This window comes from Stegostoma tigrinum, chromosome 6 (genome assembly GCF_030684315.1).
Source record: "Stegostoma tigrinum isolate sSteTig4 chromosome 6, sSteTig4.hap1, whole genome shotgun sequence".
In the NCBI taxonomy this organism is placed as follows: Eukaryota; Metazoa; Chordata; class Chondrichthyes; order Orectolobiformes; family Stegostomatidae; genus Stegostoma; species Stegostoma tigrinum.
In genome coordinates, this window is record NC_081359.1 from 70,783,254 (window position 1) to 70,809,439 (window position 26,186).

General features: G+C 40.2%; 1 protein-coding gene across 2 annotated transcripts in view; it reads right to left on the reverse strand.

Annotated features, from left to right (window-relative positions):
- LOC125453709 (uncharacterized) overlaps positions 1–21,842 on the reverse strand; it is a 36,707-nt gene extending 14,865 nt beyond the window's left edge. Inside the window, exons 1-4 of one of the 2 annotated variants that reach the window (XM_048533618.2) lie at positions 21,636–21,842; positions 7,359–7,516; positions 3,961–4,138; positions 729–786 (exon numbers count right to left, since the gene is read on the reverse strand). In XM_048533618.2, the coding sequence (XP_048389575.1) occupies positions 729–786; positions 3,961–4,138; positions 7,359–7,516; positions 21,636–21,637 (396 nt within the window). In that variant the 5' untranslated portion in view covers positions 21,638–21,842. Of the gene's footprint in view, positions 1–728; positions 787–3,960; positions 4,139–7,358; positions 7,517–20,780; positions 20,973–21,635 lie in introns of those variants that run through there. The other variant, XM_048533617.2, reaches the window with a different exon arrangement.
- Between the last annotated feature and the right edge of the window lie 4,344 nt (positions 21,843–26,186).

Sequence of the window (26,186 nt, forward strand, 5' to 3'; positions counted from 1 at the left end):
GTTGTAGGGATTCTGATAATTGGGAAGTAAAAGTAAAGGCCATATTCACAAAATCAAATTCAGCTATTACTCCGCTCACAACATATCGGGTGTGACAAGGACACTACAGAATGTTAGAGCAATAAAAGATGCTGACAGGGAGTGACCAAGGCAAAGTGTGAAACAAGTTGGGGCATCACTGTGCACATACCATTGCAACACTAGCATGCATGCAGGGCACGTCACAAAACCTGTCACAGCCAGCTGATGTCACTGGTCCTGGCTGTGCACACACACAAAAAGGGCAGCCATTTTATTAGTCATTTTGATGTTTGGTGTTCAGTAGCTCTAAAAATGGATCATGCCTGCTCAAATTAAGGTTTTTAGTACAAGTTTTGTAAAAATTTCCTGGAGAAAGTTGTGCACCACTTGAAAACGGACTCAAAACTGTCTTCCAGCTTATTTAGGGATGACAGAATTCTGCCTCCTCACAGTTAAGAGAGGTGGAAACCTGATTGAGCCAGATTCTGTCTGGACTCGCTGCCTAAGTTTTGCTTTCATTCATTCATGCCTTTAATTGTTTAGTTACAGGTGGAAATAGTCAATTGTGTAGTAATTAAGGATATATGAATATTTTTAAAAATTAAGGATATAATATTTCTTTGTAAATAATGCATCTCAAAGTACAATATAAACAACTGCTCTGGTGTTTGTTCTACTTATTTATAAAATATCAGTGAAGCCATTACCTGTATTTGCTGGAACATACTTGGTGCTTCCGATTGTAGTGATTTGCAGTTACTGAATCTACCAAAAATAAGCATTATATAGTAAGAACAAACTTGTGTTTACGTAACACAATTTACATCCCAAAGTATTTTGCAATTAGTTAATTACTTTTGCAGAGACAAAACAAAAACATCAGATTCTGGAATCTAAAGTAGACAAACAGGAGGCAGGAAGAACATAGCAGGCCAGGCAGCATCTGGAGGAAAGGAGCAGTCAACGTTTCAGCTATTACTCTTCTTCACTCCTGTGTTCTTCCAGCCTGCTGTTTGTCTAATTACTTTTGCAGTGTGGTCATTGTTGTTATGCATGCAAATGGGAGACCCCCAGGTCCACACACAATAAGTTGAATAAATGGCTAATTAGTCTGCCTTGTTTTTGTTTGGTAAAGAATAAATAAAGGCTATGATTCCCAGAGATAACCCCCTTGCTGTTGTTTGAACAATGGCATGATGAACTAACTACAATCCGACCCCACCACCCAAGACCCTCCCAGTCGCAAACCATTTCCACTCCCCCTCCCATTCTCTTGATGACATGTCCGTCATGGGCCTCCTGCACTGCCACAATGATGCCACCCGAAGGTTGCAGGAACAGCAACTCATATTCCGCCTGGGAACCCTGCAGCCTAATGGTATCAATGTGGACTTCACCAGTTTCAAAATCTCCCCTTCCCCTACTGCATCCCTAAACCAGCCCAGTTCGTCCCCTCCCCCCACTGCACCACACAACCAGCCCAGCTCTTCCCCCCTACCCACTGCATCCCAAAACCAGTCCAACCTGTCTCTGCCTCCCTAACCGGTTCTTCCTCTCACCCATCCCTTCCTCCCACCCCAAGCCGCACCCCCATCTACCTACTAACCTCATCCCACCTCCTTGACCTGTCCGTCTTCCCTGGACTGACCTATCCCCTCCCTACCTCCCCACCTATACTCTCTCCACCTATCTTCTTTTCTCTCCATCTTCGGTCCGCCTCCCCCTCTCTCCCTATTTATTCCAGTTCCCTCTCCCCATCCCCCTCTCTGATGAAGGGTCTAGGCCCGAAACGTCAGCTTTTGTGCTCCTGAGATGCTGCTTGGCCTGCTGTGTTCATCCAGCCTCACATTTTATTATCTTTGAACTCATGTTATACTGCTTTTAGAGATAACATGGTGTGAAGCTGGATGAGCACAGCAGGCCAAGCAGCATCAGAGGAGCAGGAAAGTTTGACGTTTCGGGTCGGGACACTTCTTCAGAAATGGGGGAGGGGAAGGGGATTCTGAAATAAATAGGGAGAGAGGGGGAGGCGGATGGAAGATGGATAGAGGAGAAGACAGGGTGAGAGGAGACAGACAGGTCAAAGAGGCGGGGTTACAGCCAGTGAAAGTGAATGTAGGTGGGGAGTTAGAGAGGGGTAGGTCAGTTCAGGGAGGACGGACGTGTTCATCCAGCTTCACACAATGTTATGTCAGATTCTCCAGCACCAGCAGTTCCTACTATCTCTAATACTGCTTTTAGATTGGAGTTTACGAAGAGGATGCAGCCTTCAGTGACTCCCCATCCCATTCCTTACCCCAGTTCCCAACACACCCTTTCACCAGCTCCAAGTAACACACTCCTTTCTTGCAACCTCTAAATCTGCTCCTTTTTCATTTGAATGGCCAATTAAATTCTGTATCCTCCCTGGTTATTCAACAATAACTCCTCTGGCTGTATCCTTCATTCATTAGAACCAAGACACACAGTAGCCAGCCAGAAATTGTTAACCAGAAGACTTTCTCTCTTTTAAAATCATTTTTTTCCCTCAAAATAAATTAAATTTGAATAAGAAAACAATTTGCTTTTCTGAATTTGACACAATTTGAATTTTTATATGTCTCTATCAATTTGGATATATAAAACTACTGGCCTATAATTTGACAATAGAGCTTCAGCAGTAAAGCCCACCTCTGAATATAGCTCTGTACCCATTTGTGGGTGAGTCTGAAATGTCAGAAAAATGGAAAGAGTGGCAGCAATGTTATAGAGTAATGGGCTTAACAAAAGAAGCATACAAAATGTAAGAGTCACATGATTAAGTAGAGATTGAGCTGGAAGGGAGCAGAAGCTTGAACCAAATGTGAAGCCAACGTGTGTAGATGAAGCTATACACATGAAGAGTTCTTGATGAAAGTTCCGTGGCCTCCAGTCGCACTACTTTGGGACAATTAAACCCCAACACAGGAACTTCTTCTCTGTATAGATTCTGTTCACATCTGATGCCATACCACCACATGACAAGCCCGCTCAACAAAGGCAGGGGTCACAGTTCCATGGTTTCTAGGAGGGTCCTGGGGCAAATTTTGCCATGGGAACCACGTACAACTGCCAACTCAGAACTTGGATACAGGGCCGGATAAAGGCAGGAAGTGGAATTCAGAATGTGCCTTGGGAGAAGAACAGCTTTCCAGAAACAAGTTGTGATTGGAATGAACAGTGGAGGAACAGAAAGTGTTAGCCGTGGTGACATCCAGCAGCAGAAAGCAAAAGCACAGCAGCTTTATCAGCATACGAACAGGAGTAGGCCATTCAATCCATGACTCCAGCCCTGCCATTCAACATGATCAGGAATGGTCAAACACTTCAATGCCTTTTCAACATCCTTCAACATACTCCACAACTACGCTTTCACAGGCCCCTGTGGGTACAGTATTCCACAGGTTCACAACACTTTGAGTAAGAAATTTTTCTCATCTCAAACAAAAAAGGCATTGTCCTTATTTTTAATTTGAGTCCCCTGGTTTTAGCTTCTTCAAGCAGGGCAAGTGGCTTATGTACATACCACACAATATCACTTTTAGCATTTTGTAAGTTTTAATTAGATCACCTCTCATTCTTTGAAACTCTGATTATACAGGCCAGGTTTATCTAATCTCTCTTCATATGACAGCCCCATCATTCCAAAGTAAGTTTGGTGGAACACAAAGATGGTTTATATTATTGGATCCTAAGACATAGGATCAGAATTAGGCCATTTGGCCAATAAGGTTTTCTCTACCATTGGATCATTAGAAAATGCTTATCTTCCTCTTTTGGATGCTGATTGATATATTGGTTAGTTATAATATTTCTAGTTTTATGTCAGACTTTCAGCACTTATATTATTGAAAGTTATGGCTGTATTTTAATTAGCAAACACAATGATCAAGAAATAAACTCTGTATCAATTAAACTTACTGGCTTTGTTCGGAAGGAGACTGGACGTCTTCGCTTACAGATTCAGAAGATGCAGTGGGCCCGGAATCAGGATCAAGATCGTCATCTTTCCTGGAATTACCTGACAATTTTATATGATTGACCCCGTTTTTGCTCTGTGGACAGTCTTTTGCTTGTAGAAATTTCAAGTCATCTAAAGCTGGGAGAGAAACAAGCAGATGGTAATTGCATTAATGGATCACAAAACAGTCAGAATTCACTGTCAATGCAAAGTATTATTCCTATGTAACTGGACATTAAATTATACTAAATTATAATTTTCAAAACTAGTATGGGAGTAATTAAATAGCTATTTATTGCTAACAGCAAAACTGTGAGATCTCTGGACAACCTAAATATGTAACATCTCTTATGTGTTGTAGATATTTAATAATCTACCTGTCCAGAAATGTTATTATACACATCTGGAGCAGGTGAGACCTGAACTTGGGTCTTTATTGTGTATTAAAATACAGTGTGTTCTCATGATTTTCAAAGGTACGACTGTAGTAAGTCATCCTTTTTCTTGAATTTTGGGGCCTTTGCAATAAATGCCAACATGATAATTTGCATTGGTTAGGTTTCAAATATCTCCTGCAATGCAAGTCTGGTGATCCACAATCCACCAGCAGCAGGAAAATTGTACTCAAACACAATCTGCAACCTCCCTACCTAATTTGCTGCTATGATTCAAATTTATCTGCCCCTCCATTTCTCTGCCAGATCTGGGTTCCAATAGCTAAAACTGAAGCTATTAAGTATAGTGAGGCACCTCCAATGTTAGTTGACAGGCTTAACATGCCATTACCATGACTGATACTGCGGCAGAATAAAGACAGCACTTTAGGATTGGCATGAGGAGAAATTTCTTCACTTAGGGGGTGGTGAATCTTAGGAATTTTCTTTCTCAGAGGGCTAGAAGGTCCTGTCATTGAGTATATTCAAGCTAAGGATTGATAGACTTTTACATATTAAAAACATGACACTCTCATTCTGTGAATGAATAAAATCTTGAGTTATGGAAAAGTGCAAGAAAATCAAGTTTAGGTCAAAGATCAGCTATGATCTCCCTGAGTGGCAGAGCGGGCTCTAAGGGCTGAAAGGCCTATTCCTATTTGATGTAGCAAAACAATGTGAGTTGTTGTTGTTGAGAAAGGGACATTGTGAAAGCAGAGAAAAAGGACTACAGCTCAGGAAAGGAAAATGATATACAGCCATGTGACAATACTAGTTTGTCCAGTAGAGTACTCTTTCAGACTTGGGCAAATTGACAATTTGTTAACATTCTGATTAGGTTTGTGAAATGCACTGAAATCCAAACCTTAACTCTGCGACTGATCATAAAACCAGAACTATGTCACATGAAAGTAAGAATGTGACTAAGAATTAGGTTAATCTGTTACTGCAACAGTATATAGTATAGGCATAAGTAAACATGTGGTTCCTTATATAAACATAAATAATCCCTTGGTACATAACAATTTAATAAAAACGACCACAGAAATTGATGCTTCAAGCCTCCCTTTTGATGTTTCAAAAATGGCAAAAATTAACATTCAAAATCCTAAAAAAAACTGCAAGACTTTTCCGTTACTAAATGTTGAAAAGGAGACTTACTGATATAAGTAATGCCGCTGTGTCAACAATGTCATTCTGTTGTTAGTACTTAACCCAATCCTAGAAATTGCCATCCGCTCCTTACCCAGTGTTATGTTAAATGATTAACAGCAGATACATTTTGAAAGTCAAATGATTGGATTTTCCACTTCATTATTAAAAGCATTCAAAAATTGCTCATTCTTCATTGTGAATCTTTCAAAGTGAACCACAAACTGATGTAAGCCCAAATGACACTGAGGAGTCATTGCACGAGTTGGATATGTTACAGTTTTTAAGTGATTAGTACTTCACTGCTGGACAATTTGGCTTGGGAGAGGACAATGCTGTTGGTTCAGCTCTTCTGTCACTGGAGTTGGAGGATCCTGCAAAAGCACCACTGTTGGCACATTGCCAATGCTTTGGCGGGCAGGTGCTTTGCCAGTCTGGTGTCAGGGGTATGGATGACATGTCACATGCATTGTAGTTACCTCCAAATCCAGTGGGTGGAGAGGTCTTTGAATAGCAGAGTCCTCTCCTACATCAACTTGTGTAGCACTGAAGTGCTGGACACGCAACAGCAGCTCTGCTGTGCAGGACATGTCGATCGAATTCCTTACACCAGAATCCAGAAGCAACTGTTCCTCTTGAAAGTTGATCATGGCAGGGATGCTCAGGCAGATGTTGGAAATGCTTTATGAATGCCTTCAAGGTACCACTGAAGAGGTTAAACATCACTGCGAGAGCCCCAATATCCCACTTTTTGCCTTTGCCCTGCAAATGTTTCTTTTGCCTTCCGGATCTTAACTGTGAAAAATGAGTTTTCCTTCATGTCATGACACATCAGGGCATTTAAATTCTCAAACCTGTTGCATCATTCAATGAGATCATGCCTGATCTGAGACCAACTCCTTGAGGTTGCCATTATTTTTCTTAATTCCTAATGGTTGACAGACACGAAATCAAGTTCAGATCAAAATGAGCAATCTGTTATCATATGTCATTTGCAGAAGAGCGTTCCAAACCTCTACTATATTCTTTGTTTGTTGAAGTGTTTCCAAACTTCATTCCTGAAATTGCATTTGATGGAAACCATTTTCTGGCATCTATGTTCTATATGAAAGGGAAATCCTTTTCTTCCTACTTTAAAATTTCCTTGACTCAAACAATGATGTATGACAATTGACAATAAATGACATTACCATAGCAGCTTTCATAATATACATTTTAAAGGACAACCAAAGAGAAACTGGACAATTGATTCCTCTGTTGCAGTTTGTACCAAAATTTTAAACATATCCCTTATTTTCAGCTCTGTGATTGTTTCCAAAACTAAACAAAGTAAATATTCTCAGCTGTATTTCCAACTCTACAAAATAGAAGCTTGGATTTTTTCTGGTAGTTATGACAGCTGATATATTTTATTTTGTTTTCTTATGAAAAATAAACTGTTAAGTAAAAGCAAAATACTACAAATGCTGGAGATCTGAAACAGAGAGTGCTGGAGGAACTCAGCAGGTCTGACAGCATCTGTGCAGAGAGAATGACAGTTAAAATTTTGAGTCCAGTATGACTCTTCTTCAAAACTATAATAATGCCTTTAAGTATTCTGTCATAAAGAAAATGGTGATTTTTTTATGAACAATGTAGTTTATTAAGGCTGAAAAGAACTTTAGTTTTCAATCACTGCCATATATTGAATACGTTACAAGTTCATGCCAAGAGAAATTCAAAAGCTGTTTTGGTCTTTGTCAAATTCTGTTAATAACGAATAATTTACTGACCTGTCCTATTTTTCTTCTTCAGATTCCAGGTATGGGATCCTTTAAGTATCTGGGTTAAGTCAGGCTGATCTTTAAATTTTGCTCTCCTTATTTCTTCAAACCATTGACCTGTTATACCTTTCAACCATAACTTGTCGTGATTTTTCTTCTTGATCTCCCTATAATTGAAACCAATTATTAGTAGTATACAGAGAAAAAAGGTTAAACTGGGCACTTAAGCCAAATGTATTTTTCTCCAGGAAATCCAAAAAAAATTATTATCCATATTATTGTCATTATGCATTTCAATAATGTTCCATGTTTTTTGGACGCAGGAGATCAGACAGATTAACTCAATTTCACATTTAACTGACATCCAGATAGAAATGCAACGCTTAGTTTTTTTAACAAAAACTATTCATTGGATGCGGATATTGTGAGCAGGCCAGCAATTATTGCCCATCCCTAATTGTCCCTTAATCCGAGTAGCTTATTGCAGCCATTTTAGAGGTCAGTTAAGAGTCAACCACATTGCTGTTGGTCTAGAGTTATGAGTAGTCCAGACTATGAATAGTTACAGGTTTATAAAGGAGTGTAGCAAACCAGACAGGTTTTTTACAGCAATTAACAATTGTTAAATGGTCATCATGTGACTAATTCTTAATTGCAAAATTTTCTTATTGAATTCAAATTTCACTATGTCCCATGGTGGGATTCAAAATCATGACCCCAGAAAATTAGCCTGGGTTCTGGATTACTACGCCAGTAACATTACTATGATACCACTGTCTTGCCATCAAAATACTTTGTTTTTCAAATGACTTTCTTTTGTTCCATACATTTTCTTTCGCGGTGAGGAAGGGAAGTTGTGGGGGGAGGGGGGTGGAAGAGAGAGATAGAGAAAGGGAGAGAGATGAAGAAATAGTTGTAGTCACAGTATCAACAAACCTGTATATAACATTTTCCATATCACAATTGTGAGCATTTGTCTTGTATCAGATGAACACTTTTCAATTTTTCCCCCTAAGTATTTGTACTTAAGAACCTGTACCTATACACCTTCATACCTAACATGGTGCCGTAAGTGGCAACTTGTAAACTTTTCACTGTTCTCATTTCGGTACATGTGACGATAAAGCTAATTCTAAATTATCACTTGCATTTTTTAAAAATTCATTCACAGAATGTGGGCATCTCTGGCTAGACCAGCATTTAATGCCCATCCCTAATTGGCCAGAGGCAGCTGAGAGTCAACCACATTGCCGTGGGCCTGGGGTCACATATACGCCAGACCAGGCAAGGAAGACAGATTTCCTTCCCTGAAGCACATTAGTGAACCAGATGTTTTTTTTCTGGCAATCGACAACGGTTTCATGGTCATCATTAGACTCTTAATTGTAGATTTTTATTGAATTCAAATTCTATCATCTGCTGTGGCAGGATTTGAACCCAGGTCCTCAGAAAATTACCTGGGTTTCTGGATTAACAGTCCAGTGCATATGCTAGGTCATCGCCTCCCCTGTAACTGCAGTTCCTTATACCAGTACATTTATAGAATGCTATGACAGATTAATCATAATACCCAACATAACATTTAGCTTAATGAAAGATTCACTATCTGGCTTTTATGAGTTTAATGATAAATTATTAAGTTACTGTGCATGATAAATGTAAACATAAGCTTATTAGCTGTGATTTGCAACTAATTTGTTCTTTTTAATGTGTCTTCTATTTCAAAAACGGCAGTGTGTAAACACGTGGATAGGAAATTAACACTGAGGCAGGGAATGGATTCCAACACATCATTGTCTGAAAACAGCAGTAGGAGGGCTGCAAGGAGAGACACAACATGAAATGTAGACAGAATATCTAGAGCTTCTGGCCTAGGCAACTCTCATGTGTGAGTAATAAAAATCCGTGCCAGAAACTCTCATATCTTACAGACCTGGAGGATGCATGATAGGGAAGGGTGTGTCCAGGCAGCACTTGCAAAATTGGGTGTATTTCAGAAATTCTTTGTTTCCACGTAAGGGTAAAACAGCCACATTTCATCAATTCGGAGTTTTAATCTCATATTGCTAAATTAGCTTTAACGACAAGATATAATGAACATTTCCCTTGGTCTCAGTGCATTCTGGAGAAAAGCACATACCTAAATAAAGATGAAATCCTGATCAGAAGGGAGAATGGTTTATGCACCAATGCCAAGTTAACAAGTTTGAGACTGAAAGCCAAATCTCAATTTCACAGAGAGAGAGAGAGAGAGAGAGAGAGAGAGAGAGAGAGAGGGTTAAAATATAAGGAGTTCCCAGAGTCAAGCGTAAATATACACCTCATGTTTATTTAGTACTGCTCCAGTGTTTGTTCCAGTGTGAGACAAGGAGACTGTATACAGAGCTAAATTTAAAAACGTTTCAGCTACCTATGGTAAGGCTTGTTAAATGACAATGAGGAATTAACTGTAAAATTTCATTTTTGTTAAATAATTAGCAATATCATTATGTTCAGAAATTTCTCATAAGGAAATACTTTATAGTAGGAGTTGGGATTTTATCACATTTTCATTGTATTTGCTGTTGCTCTTTAAATTTAATTCTGTATTCAATGTAAGTTGGGTGGTTGTTTTATACAGGTTGATTAACCTCAAGCATAAAACATACATTACTGATAGTAAGAGGGTGTCATTACAACGTTATGTACTCTCCCAATATGCCACATAAGCGATGCTGGAAACAGGGAAAGGAATTGATGAAAATCCAGTTTAATGTGTGTTCCCCACCCTGCTTTCTGTCAAGCATGTGTGGTTTGTGTGTGAAAATTCAAGCAATGTCTATATAATAAAGATAAAGTCTCACCAGATTACTGTCCCATTAGAGAGCAATGACGGGTGGTGGTTTAACCTGAGGGTACCATGACTCAGGTAAAGGGAGAGGTCAAACAGGTGGGACCTTCATGCTAACCTCAGTCAGTACAAGAATTGAACCCATGCTGTTGGTGTCACTCTGTATTATAAGTCAACAATCTAGCCAACTGAGCTAACCTTCACTACGTTATGTTATGGCCATTGAAAATGTCTCTGACCTACATCACTGCAGGATTAACAAAGAGTGCAATTGCAAGAAAGGAATAATTTCTTACACCGTGCTCCAAATTCTAACTCAGCTTTATGTTTGACTGAATTGTTGCCACTTTCTCAAATGCAGAAATTGCCTTTTCTACCCCTGCCCCCGCAGGAATAATGTTTAACCAATAGAAATTCACAAAGTGACAATTCTGCTACATAGAACAGAAATCATTTGCTAATTTTCCAATCAATTTATCATGCAGAATTTGTTTTCTTAACTCTTCATAGCAAGAAAGTATTTCTCATGGTAATCAATACTCTAGCTTCTATAAGAGTATACAAAATGAAGTGTACTGTGACCAGATATAAAAGGAAACTGGGGCTAAACATAAAGACAAAAGTTTAAAAGGAGCTGTCCCCACCCAATTCCACTGAACAGCAAAAAGTGAAAAAAAATCTCAACTTTTCATTCATTTCTTGAAAACAGTCTACTGAATTTGATCTTTAAAGCCAAAGATTCCCCCATACAAAGTATATTATTTCCAAAAATGAACCAAAAGCAAATTTAATAACATACTCAAGTACAGAATGGGAAGGATTCATATTTCTCTCTGGCAATCCAACAACAAAAATTACTTGAATTTATATAGTATAATTAACAGAGTAAAGCATCCCAGGGTGTTCTGAAGGAGCATTGCCAAACAAATTTTGAAACTGAGTCACACAGGGAGTGATACCGTGCATGACCAATTTTCCACAGACAATTTAAAGTACTATGTCAACATGAATGACTTCAGAAACATGAGAACAAGATGAACTAGGGAACATCAAATTAATTTAGTCAGCAAGATCACCTATGTGTGGAACTGCAGGATATGGGGGAGATACTAAACAAGCTTCTTGTATCACTGTTTACTGTGGAGAGGGATGCTGAAGATATAGAACGTGGGGAATAAATAGCGACATCTTTAAAAAATGTCCATATTACAGAAAAAGTGGGGCTGGACATCTTAAAACGTATAAAGGTGGATATATCCTTGGGACCAGATCGGGTGTACCCTAGAGCTCTGCAAGAAGCTAGGGAAGAGAATGCTGGGCTGCTTGCTGAGATATTTGTATCATCAATGACCACAAGTGAAGTGCTGGAAGATGAGAGATTGGTTAATTTGATGCCACTATTTTTAAAACGTTGGTAAGGAAAAGCCAGGGAACTCCAGGTCAGTGAGCCCGACATCAGGAACAGTACGTTGTTGGGAGAAATCCTGAGGGACAGTATTTACATGCATTTGGAAAGGCAAGGACCGATTAGGGATAGTCAACATGGCTTTGTGTATGAGAAATCAGGTCTCACAAACTTGAGTAAGCTTTTTGAAGAAGTAGTGAAGAGGATTTATGAGGGCAGAGCAGTGGACGTGACCTATATGGATTTCAGTAAGACATTTGACAAAGTTCCTCATGGTAGGCTGGTTAGCAAGATTTGATCACATGGAATAGGGGGAGAGCAAACCACTTTGGATACAAAAGGTAGAAGACAGAGGATGGTGGTGGAGGGTTGCTTTTCATACTGGAAGTCTGTGACCAGCGGTGTGCCACAGGGATCGGTGCTGGGTCCACTGCTTTTCGTCATTTATAACAATGATTCAGATATGAATATAGGAGGTATGGTTAGTTAGTGTGCAGGTGACACCAAAATTGGAGGTGTAGTGGACAGTGAAAAAGGTTACCTCAGAGTACAATGGGATCTTGGTCGGATGGACCAGTGGGCCAAGGAGTTGCCGATGGAGTTTAATTTAGATAAATGTGAGGTGCTGCATTTTGGAAAGGCAAATCAGGTCAGGAATCACACACTTAATGGTAAGGTCCTGGGGATGGTTGCCGAACAAAGAGACCTTGGAGTGCAGCTTCATAGTTCCTTGAAAGTAGAGTCAGAGTAGACAGGATAGTGAAGAAGGCGTTTGGTATGCTTGCCTTTATTGGTCAGCGTATTGAATACAGGAGTGGGGATGCCCTGTTGTAGCTGTACCGGATATCAGTTAGGCCAATTTTGGAATACTGTCTGCAATTCTGGTCTCCCTGCTATAGGAAGGACGTTGTAAAACTTGAAAGGGTTCAGGAAGGATTTACAAGGAGGTTGACAGATTTGGAGAGTTTAATCTATAGGGAGAGGTTGAATAGGCTGGGGATATTTTCCTTGGAGCAACGGAGGCGAAGGGGTGACCTTACAGAGGTTCATAAAATCATGAGGGGCATGGACAGGGTAAATATCCAAGGTCTTTCCCAGAATCGGGGGGGGGGGGGGGGGTGTCCAAAATGAGAGGGCGAGAGGGCATAGGTTTAGGGAGAGGGGGCTAAACTTTTAAAAAGGGATCTAAGGAGGAACATTTTCATGCAGAGGGTGATGCTTACACAGAATGAGCTGCCAGAGGAGGTAGTGGAAGCTGGTACAATTACAACATTTAAAAAGGTACGTGGATGGGTATAATGAATAGGAAGATTTGAGAGTGATATGAGCCAAATGCTGGCACGTGGGACTAGATTTATTTAGGATATCTGGCTGGCATGGACAAGTTGGACCGAAGGATCTGTTTCTGTGCTGTATACCTCTAAGACTCTATGAACTCAAAAAGGAATGTTTTTTGAGACGAATGAGGTTTTGGTCCCTAACACTGAACTGTAATAGTCCTCAGTAAAAGTGACCAATAACTTCTCATGTCCCTGTTACTGTGGTGACCTAACCCCTCCATGTCCTTCTTGTAGCGCTGGCATCCTTCGATGCAGTGGACTGCACTGTCCTCCTCCAAATGCGAACAAATGCAAATGCCAACTGTCATTCTTACCTATCCAGTTCTAGTTTTAAAAAATTGGAAGATTGTGGAAAATAGATTTATATCTGATTTTGAGGTTTCTTTTAAAAAGAGTTAGTTGGAAGTTCACTGTAGAAATTGGATTTTTTTTTCTTACGAAGTTTCCTAAATATTACTGAACTGGTGATAGCTCCTTGCTTTGCTGTCGACTACTGCTCGGGCTGGTGTTGAACTGTGACTTTCTTGGAAAACTGCCTGTTTTGCATGGTTTAGTTGGAGAAAAACCTGCTAAGAACCACCTTAGTTGAAAGAAAGCCTGCTAAGAACAAGCTGACTTGAAAGAAGGTCTACCAAGGATAAGCTTCCCAGCTGATCTTTCCCATTTCTGAAAATTTCTAATCTTGCGTTCAGGGTGAAATTTGTTCTTTTGACAGAGTGATTGAGGGAGCACCTTAAAATTTTACTTCCTTTGCAAGTTATGTAAGGCTTCAGGGTCAACCAGGTGGTGTTATAAATGTGACCCACACATACCAGAACATCAGAGAAACAAACTCTAGAACATTCCATACTTTATTCTTCTGCCTTTAAGGAAAACCTATTGGCTATGTTTTTCTTCTAGAAAGCTCATCATTGCAGAAAAATCTCTTTTTTAAAACCTTTTCCTCAACAGTACGTGTTTATGTAAGGTTACGTAAGTGTGAGTTGAGAATATTTAGAGGGCTTTGCCTATATGTTACCGACTGTGTGTTAACCAATTATGCTTAATATCAAAACAGCACAAAAAGATGCTATATGTGTTTATTTTAAAATGAAACCTCATTATTCAAAACTTGATATAGGTAAGGTATTTGATTGGTAATCTTGTTAACTAGAAAATGTATTTTTATTTTATTCACAGTCTTGGGACTAGAATGACAGTCCATTCCTCCAGCCTCGGTCATAACTATGCCTGATCTGATTATTCGACATTCCCATATACCCTCTATAATCTTTCATACCCTTGCTTACCAAGAACCTATCTATATCTGCCTCAAAATAGTAAAGGACTCTGTTCCCACCACCTTTTGAAGAAAAAAGTTCTAAATACTCTCAAACTGCTGTGAAAAATAGCCCCATCTCTGTTCTAAATGGATAATCTCTTATTTTTAGATGGTGACCCCCAGTTCTAGATTCTCCCAGAAATGGAAACATCTTTTCAATATCCATCACATCAAGACTCCCCAGGATTGATTTTCAATCAAGTTGCCACTTACTCTCTGGATATAAACCCAGCCTATTCAGCCTTTCCTCACAAGATAACACACTTCTTGAAGGTATTAGTCCAGTAAAATTCTCTAAGCTGCTGCTAGCACATGTACATCTTTCATTAAATAATGAGACCAATACTATACACTGTACTCCAAATGTCCCATATAATGGTAGCATAACAGCCATCTTTGTATAAAATGCAATTCTGTATCTCAGAGCTTAGCTTCTCTCACTATTTAGATAATATGCTTCTTTTATAGCGCCAAAATGAATAGCTTCACGTTTTCCCGCATTATACTCCATTTGCCAGCTCTTTGGCAACTTGCTTAACCTACCAATTTCTCTTCGTAACTTCCTTGTGTCCTCTTCACAATTTACTTTCACACTTATCAATGGGCCTCACATCATGCATAAGAAGAGCAGGGAGCTCAAGAGCAGAGAATAAGTGAGAAGCCTTGAGATACAGCTCGATTTAATCCATGAGTCAGTGTCTATCCATGTCCAAACAGTATTCTGACAGCAACATTCCTGTGAGGAGTGCTGCATGCTCCAAGGTGGAGCACTGAAGTGCAGGGCCACATCTTAAGTGGATTGGAGAGGTGCCTGATAATGCAGCAAGGCTGTTACATGTCCACTGCCAACATCTGTGGATGGGGATTTTGGGCAATCACTGTCTATGGACCATACTCCAAGTTGTTGGTGTCCAAATGAAAGTCCAAAGGAGTAAGTGGCGAGGTGGAGTCTTAAGGTAACTAATCTGACTGTAGTTTCTATCCAGTGGGCAGGAGAACAGGAAACTGCAGATAGATGTGGTGTAATTAGATCATGATACCTGGGAGCAAAAGTAGACCATTCAGCTTTGATACTGCTTTGCCATTCAATGAGATCATGGTTGATCTGATAATACACAACTCCACTTTCCTGCCTTATCCCTACAACACATACTTGCCTTATTGATTAAAAATCTGTGAATCTCTACCTTTAATATAGTTAATGACTCAACCTCTATGAGCTCCACAGATTCATTACCCTCTGAGAGAAGAAATTCCTCCTCATTTGAGTTATATGGATGACCCCTTATTCTGAGATTATGCTCTCTAGACTATCATTAGGGAAAACAACCTCTCCACATCTACTTTGTCAACTTCTCAAAGAATCGTGCATTTTTCAGGAATGTCACTTCTCATTCTTCTAAACGCTGATGAGTACACAAAAACATAAGAACTAAGAGCAAAAGTAGGCAATTCAGCCCCTCAAGGCTGCTGGACCATTTGATATCAACCATGGTTGATCTCAACTCAGCAGGCCCAACCTACACAAATTCTCATCACCAGCCCCTCCATGCACGGGATCAACCTTATGGAACAGCTCTGGGTGTGCCTCCAGTGCCAGTATATCTGCAATCTGACTACTGCCTTAAATTGTTTAAACAGAGTTTCTCTTTCTTGTTAAATACTCCTTTCTCTTTAAAATAAAAGCTAACATTCAATTTGCCTTCCCTAGTACCTGGTGAACTTGTATGCTGGCTAATAATGAGCGATAATGCACTCAAATAGATACACAGGGTCAACTCCTGATTGCAGAATCACACTTTTTTCATTTAAGTTTGAGAATCTCATTAATCACCATTTGTACCTGATTTCCCTGCCAATATCCATGTTGTTTATAAGCTTGCAGATTCTGCCCACTATGTTCCATCCTAACACCAACTGCATTTCCTATCCACTGACTTCATCCCTCTCCTAACAACCTTTAGAGAATAAACCAAACTATTTGCATCCCTAGGTATCTTATTTGACCATGAGATGAGCTTCAAACAACAGATTCAGATCTTTGAGGCCACCAATTTCAAATGCCATCTTGCCTTTCATCTTCATCCATGGCTCAGCTTACCTGTTGCTGCTGAAATCTTCATTTACGCCTTTGTTATTTCTGTATATGACTATTCAAATACTCTTTTTGCTGGCTTTCCATTTGGAAACCTCCATTAAAAATTGAGATCATCCAAAACTCTTCTGTCCAATTTCATCCTAATGAGACCTCTTGCAGAATCCCATCTTAATCACTCAATAGCCAGCAGTCATCAAGACGCTAATTTCTAGAATTCTCCATCAAAAATCATCTTCTCCTTTAGCAATCACTCTGGATTGAGAATGAGTTACTTTTGCTTCAGTTCACCGAGTTCTGAAATGGTTAAGTCCATTGCATGATCTGCAGACTCTGTCACACGCAGGGCGAGTGCTGCTTGAAGTGCTGTATAGCTGAGAAGTTGACAGGCTTGTGCACTTCTTCTGACAACTCGACTGTGCCTCTGTCGGTTTCCAACAAAGAGTCTTGATGTGTTTGGTATCTTCCCAAATGATCCTTCTCAATTTTGCTTAGCCACAATCCAGACTCTGACGAGTCAGTGGAGTATGTTGGATCTCTGGATGCTTTGAGACATCCCTGAAGTGTTTATGCTGGGAAACCCTTGCCATGGTTGAACAGTTGCTATGGGAGACTGGTTTCAGATACACAATACAACAACTATTTTCAAAATGACTCCGCCTTTCTTGCTTCCTTTAAGATGCTCCTTAAAAACCTACCTCTTTGACGAGACGACTGGTCACCTGTCTGAACAGTTCATATTAAACTCACCATATTAATGCAAGTTGTTTTTAAAGTAGTTTTTCCATTCAGTTATTTCACTTGGAGGATAAATCCAGAAGGGGCCAGTCAGGTAACTGCTCAGATGGCACGAGTACTGCTATTAACACTCGGGGTGTGCTGACAAATTGAAGTCTTTGCTGAAGGCATGCATGGACAATGACATTCATCAACAGGAGACTCTCAAGATGCAGAAAGTGGCCACATTTGAGGTAAAAGGTGTATTTGGAAAGGCACAAAAACAAATTGAGAGACGTTATTTGAAATTCAGACAGGCAAGATCAAGGCATTGAAGTGAGTGAACAAAACTCCAAGTACTCATCTACCAGCTGTCTAGGATTACCCACATGACGTGTGGCAAATCAGCAGAATTTACCTTGGTCTAAGCAGCCACCCCAGAGCTGGAGTGGAAGGAAATCACCCTGAATCCCGAGGGACTGTCCCAGAAGAAGAATGCCTGAAGTTTACAGAATCCTACATGCACATATCAGAAGGCTTACATCAGAGATAGTGACCGAGCCATGATAACTGCTGTGGACAACAATACTGACTGGAGTGGCTCCTTCCCTTTTCATGAAGGTCAGCGATCATTGGCTTAGATAACAGTATCCACCCAGTCCATCCCAAAGTATAACCGCAGAAAACTGCCTGTATGATAGAAGCCTTGCTATCCTTGGAAACACCTTAATCACTTCCCACTGGTGGACTAAACCACTATATCTTTTTACCAGCTGATCACCTACTTTACAAAAGGATTGTGGCTGAGTGTTCACATGAATTCCATTTAGAGAGAAACAGATTTTAAGTGTAATTTCAGTGAACAAATATAAATCTTCTAGGAAAGGACGCTTCCATTGGTCTTGAAGAGATAAAGATTCAATTAATTTAACATTCAGAATGACATTAGCAGGAATCTTGTTCAATTCTTCTCATCCCCAGTGTTGATCACAGCAAACAAGCTACAGAATTCTCTGCTTGCCCAGGGTTAATACATCAATTGCCTATTTAAGGGTTTCAACTAACCAGAAAGCCACCCATAAGTCTTGCCACTCTGGAATTAATCAGGATGAAGGCAGGTAGGTGATTGGGCCACACCAGCCAGTCTCCTCTTAACTAAAGACCATCAAACTTGCCGGGAGGTTACTAGGTGCAATCATTGTTCTTTGCATTATCTGAAACAAAGTGTCTATTAGTCTTATCAGTTAGTGCAGAAGTTACTAGCACAGGACTCTGAACACCCTGAAGATAAATACTATACAAGATCAAGAATAAAACAAAAGGTTCAAACTCCAATAATTTATTCGTCATTGTTTCCTACATCACAAATACACAACAGCACTTTCATCAACAGTAGCTTGATGTAAGCACCAATACCATAACATTATCGAGACAGCACTGCACTCTGAGGGTGCTCAAACCCAGCAAATAAAACGGTATAAAGCAGCACCTATGCATGTAACAGCACTGAGGTAAAGAGTAAATAATGACTCTTGCCATTCAAGTCAACATTTCTAATCTCCACATAAGCAATGCAGCATCCCGATTACTAGACTGTATCAATTTTCGGTGCTATTGAGGACTGAAGGTCAGAAATAAACTTTTGAAGCATCACTGTCAAGCAACTGGGTACTGGAAGCTTTGCATTAAAGGACATAAGACACAGGAACAAAAATAAGCCTTTCAGCCGACTGAATCTGCTCTGCCATTCAATGAGACCACGACTAACCTAATAATCCTCAAAATATATAGATCATATACAGTATTTTAGAAACAGTTATATAATCAAAACACAACGCAAGTGCTATCATTAAAACAAAACTCATCATTAAATCACATCTGGCTAACAGAGTCAACTTTCGTTGCGTTTTTAACTGATACGACCTGATTAGGTTAAAAAAAACAGACAAGGAGCAATTCCACCCAGCAACCTACATCACTGACACCAACTGGCTTTAGCAACTCGTGCTTCAAATCATAAAACCTGGCAGACATAATCCTCGATAGATGAGATAACAAGGTGTAAAACTGGATGAACACAGCAGGCCAAGCAGCATCAGAGGAGCTGGAAAGCTGATGTTTCGGGCCTAGGCCTTTTTTGAAGAAGGATCTAGGCCCAAAACGTCGGCCTTCCTGCTCCTCTGATGCTGCCTGGCCTGCTGTGTTCATCCAGCCCTACACCTTGTTATCTCAGACTCTCCAGCATCTGCAGTTCCTACTATCTTGGAGACATAATCCTCGTTTTCTAGAACTGATCTCAAAAGCACTGTGTCAACTGTGAAACACATTGAAATGGTCTTGAAAGGTGAATGCAAGTCATTTCTTTTCTCTCCAGTAAGTAACATTGGATGCATAACATCTCTGTCCATAGTCAGCTAACTTAAAATAAATGGAATGATAGCATGTTATCTAATTCCCACCATTCACAACCTGACAACAATGGATAGGAGTTATTCTGGTATGTTCCTTGAACATGTACCTAACATTGTGATCACTATGATGCCCACTTTATGGCATGCAACGTAGTTTTGCAAATGTGTTTTTTGAAAGAAACTTCTTGGTATTCACTGTTGTTCGGGTCCTAAAGGAACAGAAGGTGTCTCAACTTCCAGTTTTTCATCTATCGAAGCAAGTAATTAACTTGTTAGCAATCCACCACAGCGATATAGCTAAGATGCAGACCTCCACAAGGGTCAGTCGCCACAAACCTCCAACCGGTCACTCAAATGGGCCAGGGATAATGGGAACTGCAGATGCTGGAGAATCCAAGATAACAAAGTGTGAAGTTGGATGAACACAGCAGGCCAAGCAGCATCTCAGGAGCACAAAAGCGGACGTTTCGGACTCCTGAGATGCTGCTTGGCCTGCTGTGTTCATTCAGTTTCACACTTTGTTAACTCAAATGGGGCGATATGTTACTTATACGAAGGACGGTTTTCCGAATTCAAATCACATTATAACTACTTTTCGAAGTTGCAAGAACCGCATTCTGCAAACAGTGACTGGAGGAAACACTGGTGCTGTTTCTATCTTATATTGTTGCTGGAGAACAAGGAGAAATGAGATCGAATTCTCCAGCATCTGCAGTTCCCATTATCTCGAATGTACAGTGTCCAGTGGCTGTTATTCTGAATGTGTGGAGACTCGCCTAGTGTTGGTACGCAACAGAAAGTATGTGGAGACTGGGATAAAAATTTCGTAACACGCACTACACTCAGGCCCAAGATCGGTCAGACTGATAAAATTATTCTCGTTAGTGTGATAGTGTGGACGATTGATGTGACACTCCCGGGCAGTGTGTTCCAACGTTAGTTTACATGGGTTTTAGGTCATTCTGCCATAAGCTCTCGGCCCTTTGTTCTGTCCTCTTCAACAGTTACATTCTCAACTGGTTTATATTTTAGCGGGGTAACGTTGGCTTCGTATCTTACGTGCACCAAAGTGGACAAAATCACTTTCGAAATGAGAGGTTGGGAAAAATACACCAGCTACAGGCAAATAATGTACTGTAACAGTATTTATAGCATGCTAAAAACATAATCGACCCATCACTGTTCTTTACACACCCACAGTCACATAATTATTTATGAGACAAGACCAGCCCTGGTTCCACAGTTCACCGATTCCCGAGTTTCAGTCAGCGCTATCCAACAATGAAACCTAACTAAAGCCCAGACTACATACTTCAACCTCTCACTGTCCATCCTCTGCAGCTGCTTATCCCGCTCCAGCACGTCCAGGATCGCACTCACTTCCTCGTTGCTCAGAAAACTCAGATCCGTGTGTTTTGACGCGGGGGGCTTTCGGAAAAACATTGCTGCCAAGCTGCCCGCCGCAGACAACGGGCGGACAGCGCCACTGCTTCAGGCCCGTTCAACTCTCACTGCAACAGCACACCTTCACAGCGCTGTCACCCCCAGCGCCAACCAATCACAGTGTTGACGCTCGCAGGCAGCCGCCAATCGGCTGAGAGGGAGGGACCGGGGGCTCCATTCACCTTGACCAAGGAGCAACTCTCAAATGGGAAATGCTCGTAGTGTGAGGATAGAGAAAACAAGTTCGGCAACGGAGTAGCTGCGAACATAAAACGAGGAAACGCACCTTATTCCATTCCTTTCTGATTGCAGATGCATATGAAGCAGTAGTGCAATTACTACTCAAAACCCCAAGAACCACACAGCATTTCACAGCACGGAAAGTCAACAGGCTTGAATTTCTGAAGAAGGGTCCCGCCCCGAAACGTCCTGCTCCCCTGATGCTGCCGGGCCTGCTGTGTTCCTCCAGCTCCACATTGTTGTCTCAGATTCCAGCATCGGCAGTTCTTACTATCCCCGAGACTTGTGTCACTGTTTGTTTCACACGTACCAACTTTCACCTGACTCCCTCTTCAGCCTATCAAGATAGACTTCTACTCCTTTCTTCCTCAAGTATTAATTAATCGACATTGTCTACTTTTCTAACATTTTTCCAAAAGGTAAAGATTGGATATACTAACGATCATCTTCCATTTAAGGATCCTAGTTTTGAATTTTCACTTACATGTTTATTTAAAAACGCGCATGTCTCTGACATCGCTATGTTCAACTCCAAGTTGCTTACGATTTAAAAATCGTTACTTCAATGTTTGTTTTTGCTTCGTTTCATTGAGAGCGTTTAGCGTAATCAGAATCTTATGATGAAACGGATAAATACTACTCACATTTACTAGCTTTAACTAAACATATAGTTCGACATGTAGCATTGAGATATCCGTACTTTTTGGGAGGAGTACTTTGTGACGAGTAGATATTTATATTGTAATTTGGCTAATATTTAACTAGAAACCTTTACAATCAGCGTTGTACACATTTGATATGCATTACATATTATTTGCATAACTGCTTTGCTTTCTTCTGTGTAAGCAAGGAGGAACAATAAATTACTTTTGGTTCCAACCTGTTTTTACTTAAAAATATTTGTTCCCATGCTCTCCATTGCTCTCTAAAAATTTTCTCAACTTCAATGTTAAACTCACCACTCTGAACCCACCTAGTGATGGCTTGGCATCTGTTCATAGGAGATGTTTCAGGCTGGAATGTTACCTACAGCATCTCTACAATGCATTTCTGATAAAACTCTGATAATCTGTAACTTCAGTATGCTTTGCCCCCTCCAAAAAAAAATTTCTAATTAGGGATTTTCACTTCAGACAATAAAAACCCACAACATTTCTAATCTGGAGACTGGACTTGCAATTTGTATTATTAGTGCTTCTTGATTAGCATTTTCTAGAAATGACTGACACCTAAACACCTTGAGGAAAAAGTCTATTCCATACTGTGTTAATAAATAGCAGCTGAAACAACTCAAATTGTTTAGACACACATGCATACTTGTTGAGATATACACTAGACTTTCGTATGCTTTTCCAAATTGTTTTACAGGAGAAGGCTGAACACACCACAGAGAGAAGTTAGTCTAATGGTAGAAGTTACAGCTTTTGGAGCAGATTCAGGAATTTCATGACCTACTCCTCTTATATACCTATGTTTGTTTATTTTGAATCAGCTCCACACATAAAATCCTGAGAATCAGGAAAACATCCCATATGCAGCAAAGGGAGCTTAATTTCAACCCGAAACAAGGCAAATTCCATGCTTAAAAACCAAAAGAACTGCAGATGCAGCAAATCAGTTCTGAGGAAAGGTCACTTGACCTGAAATGTTAACTCTCATTTCTCTCCACAGATGCTGCCTGACCTGCTGAACTTTTCCAGCAATTTCTGTTTTTGTTGCAAATTCCCTGTTTGCTCCTTCTTTTTCCTCTTTGTAAATAAATGTTGAGTTCTGTTAATTCTGGGCAATGGAATTTCTATCCATTTTAGAGACTCAACATCATCATCAAGAACTCCAAGATTAATTATACCACGCCCTGATGCAAAATAGCACTCCAACTCCCTCCTTCAACAAGATAGGTCTAGGGTCAGAAAAAAAACCTTTCATCTCATGCACCATTTATTTCACCCCTGTATTTGCTACACAGGTAGTTCTGCTGTAATGCATGTTTTGTTAATGTGAATTGGCTGTAATGCAATTGATGAATAGTAGATGCTGTTTGGACAACCTGAACTTTCTGCTGTACAGGTACAGTGATCTTCTATAGCCATTTCCCTATAACGCCATTTTTGATGGCAATTTTCTGTCATGTGATTTTCTATAGCGTGAGGTCACACAAGTCCATAACAAATGCATCATAGGAGAGCTACCTGTACCGACTATCCTGTGATATTTCTGATTTAGATTATCAATTGGTGGCAGCCTAATTAAAGTTTTGCATTAAAATCCCATTCCCACCAGAAACAACAATGACACTGTCCTAACATATCTTCCATAGATGACTTCTGACCAGCAGATAAAGGGTAGACTAGATTTCCATCCATGGTGCAGAAACAAAAGACTGCCCATTTTCACTCCATCTTGAAAAAGGCGCAACACTTGAAACATTTATCAGCATCAGCTGAGCTAGCAATGTGTTGACATCGTTTTGGGGCTGTGTGCACATCATTTTCATAGAAGCATCATGATAACACCAAGCTTTTTTCAGTTTGCTTAGGAGGTTTTCAAAAATGATGTGCCTATTATCAGAAGCAAGCAGCATCTCACTAGCAGCCATCAGAAACTCCCGGCAATGAACTTCAGCTCAGATAGACCCACCTTGCACGAGTCAAACAGACAGGATTGGCAGACCTTACTTGAAAAATACAGTATAAGTGAGGAGGGCTAAGTGGTGGTAGCTTCACAAGAGTAGTGCCAAACTAAATGTAGGGCTCACCAAAATATTCCTACACTCCACAAGAACAGACTTGAACTCATTGAAGCTCTTTTGTTTGCATCTTAACTAACTACCATCTCATTGTCTCCGGAAATGAGACCACGTTTCAAATTCTGAGTGGAGTTTTGATTTTCTTACTTTAGGAAGGATGTAAATGCATTAATGGCTGTTCAGAGGAGGTTTACTCGATAGACAGCTGGAATGACCAGGTTGTGTTGTGAGAACAGGAAGGACAGACTGGGCTTGTTTTCACTGGAGTTTAGGAAGGTGAAGTGATTTGATTTTGTGGCAATGCTCTTTCACTTTGATATGACTGTTCAGACAGTAGTATGCGTCAAGTTTTTCTAATTATGAATAAAACAATATCACTGTCACCAATAAGATTCACTTTGAATCGTGCTCAGAATTTGAGAGAGAAGAGGCTATAAAGGTCAGTTCACTGACAACTCTGTCCAATAAAATCAAGAAAGCTTCTAAATGGCATGTTAGAGTGCTGCTCTGCCATCTGTGCAAGTATCGGAAAATCTGCAGGCAAGGGCAGGATTAGTAATAATTTTGTCATCGCTCGCAGGAAGTCAATGGACATACAGGTGCAAAGTACTGATGTAGTGCCCCTTATGAACATGGACTTGACTCTTCACACATTAATAGTGGATTTATTCATTCAAGCCTTTAGGTACCTTTGTGGATCAGTGGTGTCAACTATAGAGTCATAGAGATGTACTGCACAGAAACAGACCTTTCAGTTCAACTCGTCCATGCCAACCAGATCTCCTAAATAAATCTAGTCCCATTTGCCAGCATTTGGCCCATATCCCTCTAAACCTTTCCTATTCATGTACCCATCCAGATGTCTTTTAAATGTTATAATTGTACCAGCCTCCACCACTTCCTCTGGCAGCTCATTCCATACATGCGCCATCCTCTGTGTGAAAAGGTTGCCCTTTAGATCCCTTTTAAATCTTTCCTCTCTCTCCCAATCTTGATTGGCGCAGGCTTGGAGGGCCAAAGGGCCTGTTCCTGTGCTGTAATTTTCTTTGTTCTTTGTTCACTTTAAACCTATGTCCTCTAGTTTTGGACTCTCCCCGGGGAATAAAACCTTGTATATTTAAACTATCCATGCCCCTCTTGAATTTATAACTTCTATAAGGTCACTTCTCAGCCTCTGATATTCCAGGGAAAATAGCCCCAGCCTATTTAGCCTCTCCCTACAGCGGAAACCCTCCAACCCTAGCAACATCTTTGTAAATCGTTTCTGTTTCACAAGTTTCACAACATCCTTCCTGTAGCAGGGAGACCAATATTCCAAAAGTGGCCCAACCAATGTCCTGTACAGCTGCAACATGACCTCCCAAATCCTATACTCAATGCACTGGCCAATAAAGCCAAGCAAACCAATGCCTTCTTCACTATCCTATCTATCTGCAACTCCACTTTCAAGTAACTATGAACCTATGCTCTAAGATCTCTTTATTCAGCAACACTTCCCAGGATCTCACCATTAAGTGACTAAGTCCTGCCCTGATTTGCTTGTTGCAAAGTAGTGTGAATGGCCTACATTTACGGTAGTAGACTTTAACTTGTGAAATACTGCAATCAATGTGTAACTGTAGCATTCTTTTATGAATTGAGGTAGATATTTGTGTCTTTTACCTATTTAACTTTAATTACAAAAGATGGATATGATTAGTGTCAGGAAGGGTATAATTGAAATTCTAAGCTGCTTTAGTCCACATTAAGGTGAAATGTGCAGAATAGGCATGAACGGAGCAATGTAGTTCAATTGAGATAAAATAAAGTGTGCCAATACCCTCCATCAGTGATCACATTAATAAAGAGACCAGGGGGAGCATGTAGCAAGTCAGCATCAATGTGACACAGACTGGGAGAACAAACCCGTGTGAGAACAGCAGCGGCAGAAAGTAATAAAAACCAATGGGAGACAACCACTTCAAAATTATGTCTGTCAGAGCTAAAACATGATGTCACAGGAAAACAGTAGGTGATTGATGGGTATTTTTTCTGTTTCTCTTTCGATTGGCCAAGTGGTCATTATAGCTGAAGGTAGGAAACTCATTTAAAATATTTAACATAAAAAAGTTAATTAAACAGAATACAGATGGCTGGGTAGGCGATGCTTTGCAGCTATAGTATGTGGGAGCTGATGGATGCTAGTCCAATCCATGGTGACCAAATCTGCAGTAAGTGTTAGCTGTGAAGAACTGACACTCAGAGTTGTTCAGCTGGAGTCCGACCTGTGGAAACTAAAACATAATCAGG